We start from the raw sequence: 19,520 nt of genomic DNA on the forward strand, positions 1-19,520 counted from the left end.
TATATATATATATATATATATATATATATATATTTATTTTTTTTTACAGAACTTGAACCAGTTGAAGCTAAAACTGTCACTTGAAGAGTACTGATTAGAGCATGTTGTTCTTTTAGCAAGTTGCCTTTTTTGTAGTCTGTATACCCCACTTAACAATTAATCAATAACAAAAATTATTTCAATAATTGATTAATCACAATTAATTGTTTCAGCCTGATTTTATTACAGAAAATCCCAATAATCCCAATTGGGGTTTGGTTAACAAACCAAACAAATAAACAATTATAGCATAATCTAGACTCATTTCATGTGACGGAGGTCAAACTGTTGTGTTGACAGCCAAATAAACTTTAAAAATAAGTCTAATTTATGTGGTTATAAACCTTTATTTCAGAATGTTGAAATAAGAACCAGGAGATGAATTGTAAAACACTCTAAAACAAGTTAAAGACGATGTGAAATAACTGTCAGTTAATACTGGATTCTTTTTTCCCCCTGTAGGGGACCAAGCTGTGGATCATCATGGAGTATTTAGGCGGAGGATCTGCTCTGGATCTGGTAAGAAGTTTTCTACGTTTCACAGCCCGTTGTTGTTGCAGCCAGTCTGAAAACGAGAATCCAAACCGTCCCGTCTCTCCCCGGCCCAGCTCCGCCCCGGACCTCTGGAGGAGACCTACATCGCCACGATACTGAGGGAGATTCTCAAAGGCCTCGAGTATCTGCACTCGGAGAGGAAGATTCACAGAGATATCAAAGGTAACGAAAGATGTGTGACTACAGCCTGGTGCTGGCCGAACCAGATGCTTCACACTCAGCCACGCAGTCGCAGTCACACTACACACGTTCTCTTCTGCTTGATTTCACAAGCGTGTGTGAGGTTGTAACGTCACAGCCGTCTGTAGGTGCTAAACATATTCACGTTGATATTTTATTTTCATTTACATCTTTTTTCGTTTTTTATTTACTTTTTTTTTTAGCTTTACATCATGATGCGGCATTATTCCCTCATCAAAAACATACCTGAAGTGTTGCCTTGATTGAGAAAACCATTAATCTCCTGTGGTAACCATTCAGCTGTGTAAAGCACCTCAAGTACAAAGTCAAATTTGAAATAAGTATTTTTGTAACAACTGTAACATGCCTGAAAAACACATAACACTGCCCCTTTAAATGTTTTTCTTTGTTACTCTTAAAATAGATCGATTGTAATAATCCCACAGTTACAAAAGTGAGACATTTAATAAGTTGGACTGTTAGTGTGTTTAATATTCCGCAGAAACATGAATGCATCATTTCTCCCTGCTTCTTGACGTCTCTGTAGAGCTTTTGTGCTTTTTAGTGCTGAAGCCACAGATTCAGTGTCTTGTTCTCCGCAACACGTTTCAGGGTTGCATTCGTCTCTGCTCTGCTCTGCTCTTCTGCAGGGTGTGTCCCGAAGAGTTTAGTCCTACAGCTTAGTGCTCCTGTTGAGACATCTGAAGTGAAAGATGTGGATCATTTAATTTCATCAGCTCCTTCTGGTTGGATACAGCTAGCGAGGAAACATGATGTCTTAAAATTCAATGTGTTGAAAGTAGAGAAAAAAATGACCAAATGTGAGGATTGTACCATCTTTCTCAGGGGTTGAATGTTGATTTCTTTACATTTGGGCCATAAAAGCACAGTTGTAGCTTTTATGAGATTTTTAAACCTTCCAAAAAAGATCAAATGGCTGCATGTGTTTTAGTTTTTGGTGCATGCAGGAGGCGTTTGTTTCTCTACGGAATCTTCCAGTGATACATCAAACAGAAGAGATGCAAAAAATAACTAAATATAAAAGCTAGGGACCGCCAACTGGGAGAAAAACACATTTAGTTTAAACCAGTACAAACTAGAAAACTAACTCATGATAAACTTTTAGAGTGCTTCTCGTCTATATTACTTACTGTTATATATAGAATATTGATATGGTTCCCTCTTAGGCTATTTTTATGTGAAAAGGTGAAATAGTTTTTCCTTGTACTTTAATATAAGGGCTGAACCGACTGCAGTTTTCTGGCCGATCAGCGATCTTTAAAAAGCCTGACCTGCAGAGTCCCATTTTATTTTATTTTGTCTGAATGGTTGCTAGGTTGGCAATGGTGGGGTTACTATTGTTAACCACAGGACATGACCAGGTGGGCGGGGCTAACGGTCAGTTCTTTCTCACGACAGATCAGAAGTGGACAGAACCATTAGCTGGTATTTTATGGTGCTGGTATTTACTGTTCCTTCCTGCTGCAGAACATACATCCAGATACGCTTGGAGGTTTATCTGCTGTAAACCTCAAAGCGCTAATGGAAGTACAATAATACTGTTACCATGGAGACTAAACGCTGGATGAAGAAGATACCTTGCTGACTGATTTCTTAGCCCTTGTGTAGCAGAGAGCACACCATTTAAAGGGAGACATCTAGATCCTCTATCTCTATGTCCTTCAGTTTAGAAAAACACAACTTTGTTTAATTTTATGTATTTAAATTTACATTTTCGATATTTATCATAGGCTTGTGTTGTTTATGATGAAGAATGCCACTGATCAAATGAGGCTGCAGCAGTTTTACCAGGTGTTTCCTGGTGACCCAATTTCACCACGGAGCATTTAGGACTTCTGTAACGGATAGCAAAGGCTAACCCAGCTTATTGAGCTCTCTCTCTCTCTCTCTCTCTCTCTCTCTCTCTCTCTCTCTCTCTCTCTCACCCAGCTGCCAACGTGTTGCTATCGGAGCAGGGCGACGTGAAGCTTGCAGATTTCGGAGTGGCCGGCCAGCTGACAGACACCCAGATCAAGAGGAACACGTTTGTTGGCACGCCGTTCTGGATGGCGCCTGAGGTCATCAAGCAGTCGGCTTATGACTTCAAGGTGAGAGAGGAGCAGCAGCAAACGGCAACCACAAGCACCATGACTGACAGAGTTACTGTTACATACGCTGGGCGTCTTTCAGCTTTGCACTTCTAGGAACTGAACTCACACTGGATGGTGAACGTTAGTTTTCCATTCCTTCCTCAGACGTGCTAGCACAGAAATATGCTTTGACCTGAACTACTTGGCTGTAGGTTTAAGGTTGAGCCTCTGTTGGTTTGGATGCCAGGAAGTTAGCTTTTACTCACATCTGACCCAAACTCCCACTTCCTCATGTTCGCTGAGGCGGCGGGTAGAAAACTCTCTCTTAGGTTTCTTTCACCGGCAGTTTGTTTATCTTGTCCCTCCCTTCCATAAAAGCCCCGTTTTCAGAGTGCATGACTGACAGCTGTAAATGTGATCAGTGCAGCTCCTCCAGAGGTGCCACAGCACACACCATTTTATGCTCCCACAAAACTAGCATGTAGTGCTAGTTTATAGTAGATTGAACTATTCTGTGAGAGATGCTTAAAGCTCGAATACTGTTCTGGAACCTAACTCTAAATGAAATTAAATCTTTATTTTTAGAACAAGTAAAATGTCAGAGACAAAATAATATAATTAAGAAAACAAAAAAAATCTATCATAATAATAAACATGAAAAGACAAAAAAAACTCTGGGTTTATACTGAAATAGTGACAAATTTTGTTGTGCTTCTCTACAGCAAAGGCTGATGCTAATTCTAACAATTAAATGCACGCCACACTTTTCAGATTTTTGTTGCACCAAAATGTTAAAAACTTGTTTCATCATCCGTCTGTTTTGTGTTGATTTATTACATAAAAATCTACAAAAATTTTTCATTTTCTTGTGTGTTTCATTGTCGGTTTTAGATTTGAAGTCTGGTTCTTAGTTGCAGCTCGTTTTGTGTCGCATGACGTGACGACATGTTTCTGCTCCGTTTCAGGCCGACATCTGGTCCCTGGGGATAACGGCCATAGAGCTGGCTAAAGGAGAGCCGCCCAACTCAGAGCTGCACCCCATGAGGGTTCTGTTCCTCATCCCCAAAAACCCCCCGCCCACGCTGGAGGGCCCCTACAGCAAACCTTTCAAAGAGTTTGTGGAGGCCTGCCTAAACAAAGACCCTCGTTTTGTGAGTCCAACAGCTGCGTCCGTTCTTGAATCTCACAATTCTGGAGCTTTTCAACGTGGATAAAGAGCTTCGCTAATTAAAACGTATAAGAATTAGAGATGCACCGAACCAAAGTTAATATCCATATCGGTCTGATATTGCAAAAAATTCTAGGTCGGGTACCGGTGACAATGTGCCCAATCTATTCAGTCTAATTCTATGCCATGTGCTCTGAGTGCTTTATTATTTGCTTTATTATTTATTTTATATTATATTTAGAATTTCTAATTTCACTTTCTGAACCATTTGAAAGAAAGTTTGTTGGAGTTTATTTTTGGCATGTTTGACCGAGACAGTCAACCTGTTGTGTTTGTCAGTTTGTCTCTCTATTATCTATTTCACATTGACTGTTCTACTCCTAATTGCATTGATGGATCAAATGAAAGTTGTTTTTACATGTTTGACCAAACTTACGAAGCTGTTTTTTTGTATTTAAGTGAGCTGTACTGATGCAGAGTTAGAAGATTAATTTATAATTCTGTACCTTTATGTCTGTGTTCATAAAAGACATTTTAAGTCAGTTCAGTACCTCAGATATCGGTGTCAGTATTGGCAGTGAAAAAAGTGAATCGGTGCGTCCCTAATGAGAATAAGTAAGTAAATGGGTTGTGATTTATTTCTTTTACTTGTGTCCTGTCTGCACAGAGACCCACCGCCAAAGAGCTCCTGAAACATAAGTTTATCACGCGTCACACCAAGAAGACGACGTATCTCACAGAGCTGATCGACCGATACCGGCGCTGGAAATCCGAGGGCCATGGAGAGGAGTCCAGCTCTGACGACTCAGACATGTTAGTGCCGTCGTGACTCGAAGAGCATTTCTGTCCGCTCGCTGAATCAGCAATGTTTCATTCTCCTCCACCTCACAGGGATGCCGACGGTGACGTTGAGCAGACTCCCCTGTGGAACTTCCCCACAGTCAAATCTATAAGCCAGCTACAGCAGGGCTACCCACAGCCGGACTCCGAGGTGAGGCGTCCCGCTGCCATACACGGCAACCAGCAGCTGCTCTGTCAGGTCGCTCAGCTCTCTACCTCTCCTCCTCTCTTTAGTCCGGAGATTCTATGAAACGTCAGCCTAAGTCACAGTGCTTGTCTGCTTTGGTAACGCCCATATTCAGAGAGGTAAATCACACTCCTCCTCGTCCTCATCACAACTGCAACTCATTGACATAACCGGACCAGTTATTGACAATACTTTCCTTCCCCACCAGTTGAAAGACAAGCGTCGGGCCAGTGGTGGTGGAGTAGGAGCCATTGAGGAGCTGGAGAACGCCTTCAGCCTGGCTGAGGAGTCTTTCCCAGGCATCTCTGACCGTCTGGTCACACACATGATGGAGAGAGTGTGCAGGTGCCGCTTCCGCCACTGGCGTTCTAAAACCGACGTCACGTCTCTGACTGTAACCTGCTAATCCACGTTCTCCTTTCAGGTTTACTTTAAATGGTAACATGACTCCATCTTCACGGTGAAACCCCCTACTGGATGTAACGTGACCCAGCCTGGTTTTTTTTGTTTTTTTCGTCCGTCTGTCCATGAACACAACAGCTCTGACGACCACAAACCAACCACCTGTCGTACCACTGCCACCTTCCCCCCCGACTACACCCTGAAAAAGATCTTATAGTTACAATTAAATATTTTTACAGTTTTTCTTTAAGAACAAAGAGTATTTAACACTAAAACAAAAGAAAAAAAAAAAGCCATGCCATTTAGACCGTTGTGTATACCTGTTAGTGAGACGAAATCTGCTATAATAAAGACTATTGAAAATGATCTTTTTTTTTTCTTGCACTATGAACCCTTCTAACACCATGCCTACTTTTACTCATAGAAACTCCTTTAAGAAGGGATATGTTGATACTACAAAATGAAATTTGTTCAATGCACGCCCATGTTCTCCCTCATATTCTTGGAGCATAAGAATTACTGATCACCGTCATCTAAAGTGTGGAATCCTTGCGTCATTAAAGATAACTAGAAACGTGGGCGTCATGACGGAAGGTATTTTCCAGGCTCAACCTTCGGTTATAAAAATGCTTCATATGCATCAAATATGATTTAAAAGAAATTTGTGTAATTTAACACCTTGAAACTGGGCCTCTGTCTCTTTAAATACTCTTCTGAAACTTCATCACATCAGCATTCATGAGCTAAGCAGATGTGCAGTTCCACCATGTTCCGCCAATTGCTGCTTGCTAGTCTGAAGGAGCCAAGTAGAGAGTGGGCTGCTCTGTTTGGAAGCTGCAGCACTGAGCTTTGTCCTCATGGGTGGAGCTAGGTCCACCCAGGTGTTTCAAACAGCTGAATGGTTGCTAAGGGAGATTAAGGGATTACTCAAACATGCATGAAAAAAATCAAAGCGATACTCCAGGTATGTTTGTGATGAGGGAATGACAACATGTTAAAAATAAAGTGGATTTTACATAATACTGGCCCTTTAAAGGTTTGGGGCCGTTTGTGTGATGAGCCTCAGTCAACCTGATGTGAAACATGCCCTGCACTATTTCAAAGATTGTAAAGATATAAATAAAAAGCCAAATTACAAGTGAGTTTGTTGAAAGTTTAATAAACATTTTTTTTATTCAATATATGCATAAAGAACAATATTTGGTGCTTAATGTTGGGTAGAAACGGCACAAAAGAGGAATGTGGAGAACCCAAATCTTGGCTGGTTTGAGGAACGTTGGCCCCATCGAGTCGCCTCCCGACCCCGGAGCTCTCAGCAGCTGGGACGAGTTCAGGGTTAAACCATCACAATTCACCACTTCCATCTAACACAGAACACACACACTGCTACTGCTGCGCCACGTCACACTTCTCATGAGAATAAAAGCACCCGGTTAGTTTAAAGCACCAAACAGACGTCATGCCTCGGTACTCCAGTCAGGTGCACAGGAAGACTGTTAGAAGCCTCAGCTTAACCACAGTGAAAGGCAGTTTAAATATGGCTACACTGATCTGAGAACAGCACTACTGGATAAAAACCTGACCTCAACTATGCCTGAATAAAAACCTTTGATTTCTACCTGGTGAGGCTGAAGGCTGAACGCTTTTATTCCTTTAAAACTGTCACCTTCTGAACGCTTACATGTTAGAGGATGGGTCCAGTTAGAGAGTTTAAACTGGGTAACACTGAGCAGGATAGGTCCTATTAAATGGAAAATTCATATATGTGGAACATTAGGTTAAAAAAGGGGTGGAGATTATAGGCATTTTTAATAGTTCTCACCATAGTTGGCTCTCCCAGGAATTATTTTTCACAAACCTCTGTACAGATGCAGCAAAACTTTGGCTTTCTGAACAGAAGTCGTCCACAAATTAAATAAATGTAACAGAAACATCCCAGCAAAACGTGGGCCACCATCTTAGTGAGATGGATGACTTGACTTCATCTAAGCATAAAAAAAAAAGGATACATAATAAAAAATAGAAAGAAAATAAAGTTTTATATGTAAATATATAAACATAACACTGACTATATCAAACTAAATGTAAAAAAAAGAAAAAAAAAAGAAGATTTCAGATTCTATCTGGAACTAAACATTAAGGGTCAGTTGGTCGCAGGTTGAAATCCACCTGAAAGGAAATGAGAAGAAAGTTGCATCACTGTGGGAACAGAAACCGGAGCGCACTTCCTGGTTTGATGCTTACCAAAGACGATGTTTGCTTATGTTTTTTTTTTTCTTTCCTTCTACACATGTTGACCATCTCCCTCTCCTTGGTTCTGCATTTGGGCCTGCATCTTAGCGATCATCTCTTGCATTCTCCTCAGCTGCATGACACAGAACATCCAGAGGTGAGACAGGGAATCTGAACTTAAAATAAGGAGCGACAAAAAAAAAAAAACCTGCACATCGAACGCATCACAGATCCCAGACACCTGACTAACATCAAGACGACAAAATGTACGACTGTTCAGACAAAAGCAAACTCAGATGAATGTGTAAAAATACTAAAAAGGGCAATTAGTTGTTAAAATAGCCTAAAAAATATGACAGGAATTGATTGACTTTCCACTTGGATCAGTCAGAACCGATTACCAGCCAATCAGAGATGGAAGAAACCGTTCAAAAGGAAACATGACATGACTAGAGAAGTCAGTCCTTCATTCAGGTGAGCTGTTGATAAGGTGGTTTTTCCTGAGAGGTCATGTAGCATTAGTGGCTCTAAATGAGTTTTATTCAGCTAGATTGAGGACAAAAATGTCTGTTTGGATTATAAACGTTGCAGACTCCTGGTCCGGATCTTTTAGTTTCCATCTGGCTCCAAAGAATCCAGCTTTTTGTTGTGGGTCTGTTTGGTTTCACAGGAAATCAGGGTTTGGCCATGAATCTGACAGAATGACCCGCCGCCGTGCTGGAAACAGCGTCTAATGAATCTGGTTTACTTGAACTCAAGGTTTCCATGGGAGATGAGGAGGATGGGGAAAACCTCCGGGATTGTTTCTAGGCCAGTACTGAATAGGTTTTTTATATCGTCACCTTCCTAAAATAATGGCATAAATTTGATGGCGTATTAGGGCCACTGTATATAAAAATAGAAGTGCAAATTCCTGCAGAAAATCTCACATTTCTGAGCTCCAAAAGTCGAATATTCGCTAGACTAAAATTCTCAAAAAATTTTCTAGCAAGTTCTCAGTTTTCCCAATATATGATAAGTGTATTCACAAAAAGTATGGCTATTATGAAAATAAAGTTAGAAGTATGCAAGAATAATGCACTTCATGAAGCGGTCAGACATTGGTCAGACTCCAACCTCAGCCTCCTTCTCCTGCAGAATCATGTCCTTGTCCATTTCCTCTGGCTCCGGGGCCTTCCTGCACAGGTGAGACAACTTCAGTCAGGCTTCATGTTACTGTTGGTTGCCATGGAGAGTGAGGAGAGCCAAATTACAATGAACAAATAATTTATGAAGTAATTACTTTAAATGTGTTAATTTGTCTAAAACTGAAATACAAAAATAATTGAAGAATTAAATGTTTTGATTTCTATTAAACATTTCTTCAAACATGAAATTATTATATCTACTTTTTAAAATGAAATCAATACATTTATTCAAAGAACATGTAATTAATTCTATATTTAATAAGTGTATTTATCTCCAGTTTTAAAAATAAATTAGAGATGCACCGATCCAATATTAATATCTGCATCGGTCCCGATACTGGAAAAAAAAAAACCTCTAGATCGGGGATTGGCAACAATGTGCACAGGAGCAGATCTATTCAGTCTAATTCTATGCTTTGTGCTCTAAGTGACATCATGCCTTATTTATTTTTTTGTTGCAGTTTATCATTTATATGTTTGACCAACATAATCAATCTATTGGTTTTGTCAGTTTCAGTTTGTTTATAATTTATGTTACATTGGATGTTTTACTCCTAATTACACTGACAGAACAAATTAAAGTTGTTTTAGATGTTTGACCAAAGCTTGTGAAGCTGTTGGTGTATTTAAGTGCAGAGTTATCAAATTCATTTTTAATTCAGTGCATTTATGTCTGTTTTTTTTTTTTTAAATAAACATTTTAAGTCAATGCAGTCGTGTTTCAGTATCAGATTGGCCGACACTAAACCTCAGATATTGATGTCAAAAGTGGATCGGTTCATCCCTGATTTGAATAATTATTTCATAAGTTAGTCATTTGTTGTAATTTTCCACTCTTCACTCACCATAGGCAGCATTACCAACATGTAATATTTTATATGAACACCCAATAAATGAAGCTGAAAGCAGTAAGGGAGGTTAATATGGTGCCATTTGCTTTGTGCACAGATTTATTTATTATTAACACATAGTCTGCTCAGAAACACTATGTGAGGAAGCGCTTGTTACTCAGCTTTAAGCAGCTTTAGGGAAATAAGACAAAAGCCACATTGAGAGAGGGAAAACGGTTAGTGGGTTAGTGATCTTGTTGCCTCTAAGACAAATATCTGAAAGAGTCCAAAGCAGGAAGATCCATAAGAAGCAGTAATTAGTGCCGAAGTCCGGGGAACAGCTTGCCTCCCCTCTAATGATAAAAACATTACCTCCCCCTGGCCACAAGTGGAGACCAGCACAGCCATCAGTGGACAGATGGCGGAGCAGTTGGACAGCAAAAACCACTTCCTGTGGTTGACTTCAGAACACAGAGCTAAACCAGCTCGTCTATTCAGGGGTTAAACCATGATGGAACCAAACTATGTTACACCACACACACACTCATCCTGATTCTAATCTACAGACACTATCTACACATGCTTCGTCATCAACAGCAGAACTAATTCTTTTTTTAAAAAAAGCCTACAACTCTTAGCATCAGTTCTACATACAGCTACCAAAGGAAAATGGATGCAGCTAGCTAAAAAGTTAGCTGCGCTATCACTAAAGTAGTTTTGCTAATGCTAACATATTATTTAGTTGTAGGTAATGCTAAAGTGCTAAATTCAACCATGTTGATACCCATCATGTGTCCATAGCTGCGTTTCTGTTCAGTGCAGAATTGTGCAAACTGAAACGCGTCAACTTTGGAAAAAAAAACAAAACAAACTCATGTTTTTCGATAAAACATTTTTGCACTAAGATGAGGTGGGTTTTCGGCCAAATTGAAATAGATGTATTCCGCAAAAGTGCAGTAGAAACACTTTTCGCATGTGATCAACAGCCGGATGAAGAAGAAGACAAAGAAGACAACAGGAAGTGATTGGGGAATGGTGGTTTGTTTGATATTTTTTCCAGACAATGTGGAGTTGGCTTTACCAAGGCTCTCAGTTTATAAAACGTTGTGTTTCATTCCAACGTGTTGAATTCTGGTTAACATCCGTGGCCGCCATTATTTTTAACGACATCGCGTGAACTAGCTTATTCACATGTGATTTTAATTTCATTTTCCTTTTTAATTGAAACACAGCAACTGTGAAATTGTGATTTTCCCTAACATTAGCACAATATCGACAGATTTGCGCACATTTGCGATGGAAACGCAGCTTGTGAACCCTAGCATGTCATCGGTGGAGGTTTGCTGTTTGGAAGTGGGGGAGCTGGAGACAGAGCAGGCAGGCAGACAGGTACGTACGCAGGAGACAGAGGCAGAACGTAACCATGGGAGGACAACCTGCCACCCCGCTTGAGGCGGTCCGAGCGGAAGTTCTCATAGTGCAGGTCCTGGGTCACTTCCTGCAGGTCCTGCATGTGGGTTCTGTGGGAAAACAGCAGCCAAGTTAGGAGCTTCACAGATATTTACACAGACTTAGGCAGGACGGTTTTCCCTCTAAGGGTTTCTTTAAGATGGCAGCAGCCTGAAGTCAACGGAGTCAATTATGCAATGGGAGGAATGTCGTTTTCTCTTTTCAAGAGCTCTATGCTACCAGCAGAGTAACAGAGTAGTTTTACTGTATACACCGATTTTATTTCTTCAAACAGTGCATTTAACAAAAAAGTTGAGTCGACAACAGGTCCCAAATTTATAAGATGAAGCTTTACAATCTCAACAAATACCCTTGCTGGATTCCAGGTACTTCCAGAGAATTTCCCAGAGACAAATGTTAACAGAGTTCAAGCACCTTAAAAAACAAAGTGTTGAAATGAGCACAGTAAAGACATTCCTCTCAGATCGTTACTGTCTGAATCATCTGGAAAAACAGCATCATTTTGTAGAAATCTGTAATTGTAAAAAAAAAAAAAAATGAAATCCACCAAACAGCAAGAATCAGATGTAGGTATGTTACAGAGAACTAAGCATGTTGAAATTAATCTATTAATCATATGTTAAATTAAAATGAAGTCGATAATTTCCATTCTGATGACGATTGTTTTGAAGAGGAAATTTGCTTACAGAGACTTCATAATTCATTTTATTCATGCTTCTGCTTGTGTGTGGTTTTTATTTCTGGATTTATATTTATATTCTGGATATTTGAGATAGCCTCCACAGTTCCAGGGTGAAGTGTTCCTCACAAAACAAAGTTTTTTTTTGTCTTTAAGAGAATGAATTAGCATTATTATGCCATTTTCAATATATTACTTGAAAATGATCTCAAAGCAACAATATTGTTGTTTATCGCAATCATTTCTGGGACAATTTATCCTCCAGAAAATGTTATTATGCTACTTGTAGTTTCAGCTCTTTGCTCTCTTACATCAGCATGGTCCGCAGCTTCAGGAAGTCATTGTGTTCTGGGTTCTCCACCTCCACCACACCCCACGGGTACAGGCGACCTCTGACCTTCTTCCCTTTGGCCTCAATCTGCTGGTTGGAGCCCACCACTGCAAACGGGATGCTAGCCTAAACAGGAGAAGTAGCATATCATGTTACAAATGGAACGCGCCTGAAGTGAAAAGACGACTTTAGGAATCTGATACTGAATGTGATGAATGAGCTGCTGTGTGGAGAATCAACAACCTTGAGGATCCTGGTCTGCTCTTTGAAGTCTTCATCTTCATCCGACTCGGCGTCAGGGAGGTGATAGATCTTGATACCGTGCTCATCGATCTCATCAAGAATCTTTGCATTATTAAAAAAAAGAAGAAGAAGAAAAAAAAAAGAGTTATGAAGCCATTCCAGACACAATTCCCAGTTGCTGTGATGGTGAGTCAGGAAGTGGAGCCGTGGCGAACTCTTTACCCTGCGCTTCAGCCTCTCCCTCTCTCTCAGGGTGAGCGTGTCGGCCTTGGCGATGACTGGAACCACGTTCACCTTGTTGTGGATGGCCTTCATGAACTGGACATCCAGAGGTTTCAGGCTGGTTTAGAGAAGAAACCAAGAAGTCAGCAAATATTAGAGAAAAAATATTTTACACTGATTGAAGTTTTCTGGCCAATCACTGATTTAGTTTGTTTTTTTTCCCAAGCTTTCCTTGGAAAAAGCTTTTCCAAAGCTTCCATATATGGTTAAAATAACCATGTATGGTTATTTTAACCATACATATGTTTGGTTAAAATAACCAAACATACATGAACAAAACACAATCAAACAGGAGTGGTGATGTACATTTAACATGCAAATAACTCAAACTGCAATACAATTAAAACAACGAGACAAAGTCTGAGCAATTTACTGTCATTTCTTTTTTTATTTAACCTAGATCTTTTCAAATTTTGCAAGTTGCAATCTACCTGGAAATGTAATTCTTTCCATCCCATATAAATCACACATGATCTGGTGCCACTCATTTCAACTTCTCAGGCCCTGATCACCAATCTTTAAAAAGCCTGACCTGACCATTCCCATTTAGACTGATACCAATTTTTCTGTCTGAAAGGTTGCTAAACATAGCAACAAAGTTGCTAAGATGGTAGCCATGGGGTGAGTATTCTTAACTGAGCGCATGCAGATGTGACCTGGTGGGCGGGGCTTACAGTCAGCCGTCTGTCATTGGAGAGCAAAAAGGGGGGCAGTGGCTGATTTCGCAAAGATACATGAGATCACTTTCACATTTAAGCATCGCCGACCTCCTAAAATTAAGAAAATCAGGCTAATTTATTGAAGCATTTACTCTAACATAAGCGGTGTTTGCGTGTGTGTCGGTGTGTAAGGAGGTACACACCCGTGGCCCAGAGGGGAGATGAAGTAGAAGCAGCAGTGAACCCTGTTGTCTACAATGTGTCTGCGGTTTAGGCCACTTTCGTCGTGGAGGTAGCGCTCAAACTGGTCGTCGATGTAGGCGATGATGGTGCTGAAACTGGATCAAAAGAAGGAAACATTAGCAATAAAATCTAAACACAGAGCGAGTAAAACATATATCTACTCATTGGATGTTAAAGTTGATTTCCTACCAGTCCTGGCTGTTGATGGCGTCTCCATATCCTGGAGTATCTACGACGGTGAGGCGGAGCTTCACCCCTCTCTCCTCTATTTCTACGGTCGATGCTTCGATCTGAACCGTCCTCTCAATCTTTTCTGTTACAGAGACAAAACAAAATGCAGACGGTATAGTTAGGACTTTAACTGCAGATTTAAGATGGAATTAAAATTGTGTAGGTGTGTGTGTGTTCTACCTGCTGCCCCGGGGATGACTCTTTCAGGATAAAGATCAGTAAGGAAGAGGCTGTTGATCAAGGTGGATTTTCCGAGCCCCGACTCACCTTTAAGCAAAAAGATAACGCGCTTTAAATCTGTGCTACACGACATGATCTGCAGAAAAAATTAGGTTCAACGAGAAACGGCTGAAAAATAAATAGAAATAACTCTGAGACAGAAACACAGGGCATGTAGAAACACAGGGCAGGTATTCTAAGCCTGGTGGGCCACCAGGCTTCAGCTGCGTTCCACAAGGTTGAGAATTGTTTGTTCTATTTATTTTATTATTTTTTTGTCATTTTTAAGACTTTATAGTCTGTGTTTAGGTAATGTTAGTTATGTCTTCCGATAACACATAATTACCTAGTGATATTTTCAAATTTCCTGTCAACTTTAAACCTTTTGACACTTTTCTTAAATTAATACGAATCTTTCCTATAAATCATCCCAACTGCTGAAGAAACGGTCAGTAGCATAAAAGGGAGTTTAGACACACTTATAGTTTTTCTCTATTTTTTCTGAGTACTCCAGTAGCCAAGCAACATTTTGTTTCCAAAAACAGTTCTGTCTTTATTTGTGCAATGTCAATAAAGTAAGTCTAAGTTTATCAAGCACATTCCAAAACCGTGGTTTATTCACAACCCAAAAGGTCAAGACCCTGAGACTCTCTGGATTCCACATTCACAGACGATGCTGAAGTGAAACCATGTTTCAATGATCTTCCTTCACTGCTTTTTACAGAACATAGAACTGTGCTTCCTCCATTACTGTCCTGACAGCAGCATAGATTAATGAACTGACCACCATCTGAGTCCACTAACCCAGGTGACTAAATCAAAAATTGTATCAAAGAAAAAAGCAATAAATTCAATTCAGAAACTCTTTTTGCTGCTAAATTACTGAATAAACAGATATACGAGCTCAACAACTAAGAAATTTGTTGCTTTTAATGTCTTTCAGGTTATTCAACAATCAGACTGGAGAAAAGTTCTACCCAATCAGCTTTCCAGGGTTTCAGGAACTCCTGATCCCTCATGGAGTTTATTTAGAAATGTGGATTGGATCGTTAACGCTGACGTTAGCATTGGGGACCTCTGAGCTGCTGCTACATGTTTAGCATTGAGATGCTACGCTAGGCTTGAATAGCTTTACTGATAGGCTAACAACTTTTAGCACAACTTGAACACATCAACAGTCTCGTCTTTTCCAGCGTCCCATCAGAACATTTTTGTAAGCAAAATTTAACCCCCAGTGAGTCGAGAGAGGCAGTTTAATCATCCATCGCTGATGTTAGCGGATGTCACTTGTGCTTTTCTTCTTATTCTTCTCAATCTCTCCCTTTTTATATTTTACAATTCATCCATACATGTTCTACATTTTTATTCCTTCCACATCCTTCACATTTATCATTAATTTTTCCTCCCAATTAAACATACAATGTCATTTAGAAAGGCATGACCTACTCTTAATCTCATCATTATTATTTCTTTCCTTTTGTTTCTCTCACTAATTTTTTTAACCAACACTGCCTTGTGTGGCTTGTGACTCAGGAACTGATTTTAGAGCAAACCTTTCACTCATGGTTTCAGTAAGTTTTGCTAACTCTGTTGCTGGGAAAAGATTAAAGGTCATTTGCTGCACCACATCGCTGGTGGAGAACGTGAGGAGAGGAAACGGAACCGCTGGGTAAACATTCACCCTAAGAGCATGAATATGAACGTCTACTATTTGAAGAATTCTTAAATAAAACTTCAAAACAGATGTTAAACTTCATTTAAATGGAATTTACAAAACAGCTAAGTAAATTTGCACTTTAGAATTCATCCAGACAAAATAATTCAGGGGAAGTTAATTACGCTAAATGTGGTCAAAGATGCTTAAAAAAAAGACGTAAAATTAGAACATTAGCTGATTAGCTAATGGGTTTTACAAATATTTACCAGCTTGTCCAACTAATTTGTTTAAATTTTCAGTTTTATATGAGTTGCTAAAAACATTTGGAATATTTCTATTCCTTGCTTATGATCCAGATTCCTGCTCTAGATAAGCACTAAGTGAGTATTCTTGCAGTGAACAGAGCAGAAGGCCTGGCTGTGTGAATCAGTCCCTCGAGGCCCACAGGCTGCATTCCTCTGGTTTATTTTAAAGCAGAAGGATGAGCCGTGTTCGGGGTAGTTCCTACCCTCCCCCTCCCACCCCCCATCTTCCTCCCCTTTTCCAACAATCCCAGAGGTTCACACGGACACACATCAGGAGTTAACACCACCGCTCAGCCCAGCTGAGCAGCTACATTTATGGGATTCGAAGATATGAACTAAAAGCTCGGACTACCCAGTGAAAAACTTGCTCTCACTATCGCTCCTCAGACCTGACAAAACCAGTTTCACGCAACGGGAAGTAACAATATACTCACCTACAACCATAAGGGTGAACTCAAACCCTTTCTTGACTGACTTGCGGTGAACCTGATTTGGAAGGTTGGCGAATCCAACGTACCCCGGGGTCTCTGGGTTGGTGAACTGCCCCTGCTGTGAGAGTTAGAGGAGAAAGTTAGGACTGTTCCAAAACAACACTGAGGGCAGAGGCCTTTTACATTCTTGTTGGGAGTTACATCCAGACCAGAATGTAATCAGGCAGAATGGCAGCCAATTAGAAGACCTACATCTGCCATCACAGAGGAGACATCGGCTTATGAAAAAACGTTTTATTTACACAAGCAGGGCGGCTGGAACATCTCTGCATTATTTCCAGAAGACATTTCCTGTTCCCAAAGGCCCAAGATCAGGCCATTTCAAACACAACTAAGTCAAAGCTATGGATGTCGCTCCTCACTCACTGAGCTGCATGTTTCCAGGTCAAAACATAACTAAAGTGTGTATTCATTCCAGGGAAACGAGGAGAAGTCGACGTTTGACCGTTTGGTTTCGTAAAGCAGATTTTACGCTTGACCAGCCAGTCAAACATTTTTCCAAATCAGTGAACAAACTGAAGTTGAGCGCTAAAAGCATCACTCTTCAGTGTGGATGTTCAATGCCGAGTACGCCATGTTCTGAAGAAGCAGGAGTTTTCAGCTGCTCCATTTAAACTCCTAAAACAGGAAGCTGAAAGTTTCACAGCAAAGTTCAATCCAATATTTAGTCCAATTCCGTCTGAACACGCTGAACTACTTATGGATTCAGTGAGGTAGTAGTTTCCATCTTGAAAATATTAAAATTATCAATTTTTTTTATTTCTACCTGTTTAACAATAAACCAATCATACAAAAATATTACTGCAATGGACAAAATCATCTTGGGTAGAACATTGAATCATAGAAAATGGCAACCGGCCCACACTTATACTGAAAGTGCTTCCCGCTATATTCAGTCATTCGTTCAGTTGCTGAGATTGTAAACAAAAACTAAAAACAGGTGAATATTTATGCTTTTTTTATGCTGAATACTTTCATCTGTCATTTTCACTTTGACATTAAGGAGTTTTTTAGTTGATCATGATTGATTTGTAAAAGCAATGAAAGGGTAAAACATCCAAAAAGGGTGAATACTTCTTAGAGGCACTGCTTCTGTTTGAATTATACAGCAAATAAATGTTTTCCCCTGGTTTTGGTCAAAGAGAAATCTGTAACATCAGTATTGGCTGGTCAAAGTGCTATGAAGTCATTGGAAATTGGCCACAGATTGGTGTTTTTTTGTTGTTGTTTTTTTAACTCTTTTATCGTAACAGATCTATTTTGCGTGCTTTTACAAGTGGTTGTTTGGTTTGGTTGTGAGACCTGCACAACCCAGCATGCAGTTCTGATTCAGAGTGAATAAACTGGGATATTTAAAAAAACTTATCAACTCAGGCACAAGGAGAAGCTATATCAGGTCGATCTGCCAACGAAGCAGAGGAGAGCATCACGAGAAGTAGGAATCTGGTAACGCCCGCACCTCACAAAGTCATGAGATACAACAAGCCTCGACATTTCGACGGCTCACCTTCATTTTGTCCATTTTGTCCGCCTGAGACATTTTTCTTTCCTCCTTGATCAACCTGGAAAAAAAATAAGAATGAACAGACTGCTTAAAGAACACAGTGACTGAAACACCATTAGTGCTAAAAATGCGTCCTCACATTTCACCTCTGAACGATTTCCTGTCTTGCAAGTTATTCATGTTGTCAGTTAAAGGTTTCAGTGTATGAGAGACAGGAAGTCTGCTCAGAATGGCTGAGAGTGCTGCATCTCACCACAAAAAGCTGCTTCCCTTCATCGCAGCTGCCTCCCCATTCCGCACTACGACTTTAAGTATCAGAGACTGAGATATGCCTCTTAAATTAATCCACCCATCCCTGTAATTTGCTTCACGAGCCTTTCTTCTCTGTGTCTGATTACTGTAATCTTGTATACTTTATCAAAAACAGTCTTAATGAGCTGAAGCTGGGATGTGAACACACCCACATCGAGAATCAAAGGCGAATAATTACAAGATAAACGTGGAAAGTGACATTTATTTTATAATGCGTTTGAAAATATTTGTAGTTTTGTTTGCGTAAAGGGTTGAGTTAGTTTCATTTTGGCTAATTTAGTTTAGAATGAGCATTACTAGCTAGCTAATGATGTAATACGCACTGAAATTAGCCGAGTAATTAGCCCCCAGCTATTTAGTTACATTAACGAAGGTCAGCGGGACAGATAAACCATAGTGTTTATTGAACTACCAACTCATGCAAGTTTTTCATTAGACAGTTCAGCGCAGCGTTAGCCGACGTTAGGTAGCCGCGTAGCTTCTGGTGCGGGATGTTATCTCAAATGGCTAATGTTAGCGTCGTCCGTTCACCAAGCCGAGATTAACGCCGCGCCAGAGACACTCGGTGATAAATAAGAGATGAAGTCCCGAACAGTGTCGGGTAAACTTACAGTGTGCCAACAGGGAGGGTGCTGAAGAATAAGACAGAGGTGCGGAGAGAGGAAAGACGAGCTGCCGAGGTAACGCAGACTTGGCGGACACCTCGAATTCTTCAGATTCCGGTGCAAGCAGCTTCCTTTAGAACAGAGACCACAATGCACCAGGAGGGAGAGCGGAGCAGGCTCAGCACAGCTCAGCCGTCAGCAGCCAGCACCGTTAGCTCGGTTCTTACCGTCCTGGACCAGCATTATAATGGAAAAAATATCTGCTGACGAATTTAATTTTGTATTTTAATTGTTACATGGTTCTTAAAAGTATGGAATTAGAGTTATAACATTTTAACAAGAGGAAATAGTGTATGTAAAATATGTATTTCCAGCCTGCGCCCAGGATACATTTCTGAAATTCAGCTCAGTTTGCAAAACCTGTATTCATTATGCTAAAGCTTGTGGGACTTTTTGGTTTATTTGAAGTAAATTACAATTCACTATTTTACAAGATACCGGATAAGCGGCAGAAAATGGATGGATGGATGGACAAGATACTTATATTCATATTTATGACTATAAATAATAATTTCACAG

The 19,520-nt window shown here is 40.1% G+C and overlaps 2 protein-coding genes across 3 annotated transcripts in view; one reads left to right on the forward strand and one right to left on the reverse strand.

Moving 5' to 3' along the window:
- The window catches only part of stk25b (serine/threonine kinase 25b), a 10,791-nt gene extending 4,964 nt beyond the window's left edge, over positions 1–5,827 (forward strand). Inside the window, exons 3-11 of the mRNA XM_008433345.2 lie at positions 502–558; positions 648–756; positions 2,725–2,882; positions 3,830–4,015; positions 4,700–4,845; positions 4,924–5,023; positions 5,107–5,178; positions 5,268–5,404; positions 5,484–5,827. Of these exons, the coding sequence (XP_008431567.1) occupies positions 502–558; positions 648–756; positions 2,725–2,882; positions 3,830–4,015; positions 4,700–4,845; positions 4,924–5,023; positions 5,107–5,178; positions 5,268–5,404; positions 5,484–5,523 (1,005 nt within the window). The 3' untranslated portion in view covers positions 5,524–5,827. The remainder of the gene's footprint in view (positions 1–501; positions 559–647; positions 757–2,724; positions 2,883–3,829; positions 4,016–4,699; positions 4,846–4,923; positions 5,024–5,106; positions 5,179–5,267; positions 5,405–5,483) is intronic.
- A 776-nt stretch (positions 5,828–6,603) lies between these two features.
- septin2 (septin 2) lies at positions 6,604–19,123 on the reverse strand. Of its 2 annotated transcripts, none has more exons than XM_008433347.2 (13): positions 18,948–19,123; positions 18,028–18,082; positions 16,464–16,578; positions 14,029–14,115; positions 13,807–13,930; positions 13,578–13,712; positions 12,656–12,773; positions 12,434–12,535; positions 12,171–12,316; positions 11,147–11,230; positions 8,810–8,870; positions 7,706–7,826; positions 6,604–7,630 (listed from the first exon to the last, which is right to left on the reverse strand). In XM_008433347.2, the coding sequence occupies exons 2-12, from the start codon at positions 18,058–18,060 to the stop codon at positions 7,746–7,748; spliced, it is 1,086 nt and encodes a 361-aa protein (XP_008431569.1). In that variant the 5' UTR covers positions 18,061–18,082; positions 18,948–19,123; the 3' UTR covers positions 6,604–7,630; positions 7,706–7,745. The 2 variants fall into 2 exon arrangements, with proteins under 2 accessions (XP_008431569.1, XP_008431568.1); XM_008433346.2 differs by having other exon boundaries at positions 11,108–11,230.
- Between the last annotated feature and the right edge of the window lie 397 nt (positions 19,124–19,520).

The sequence above is a fragment of the Poecilia reticulata genome, linkage group LG17 (assembly GCF_000633615.1).
Source record: "Poecilia reticulata strain Guanapo linkage group LG17, Guppy_female_1.0+MT, whole genome shotgun sequence".
Classification (NCBI taxonomy): Eukaryota; Metazoa; Chordata; class Actinopteri; order Cyprinodontiformes; family Poeciliidae; genus Poecilia; species Poecilia reticulata.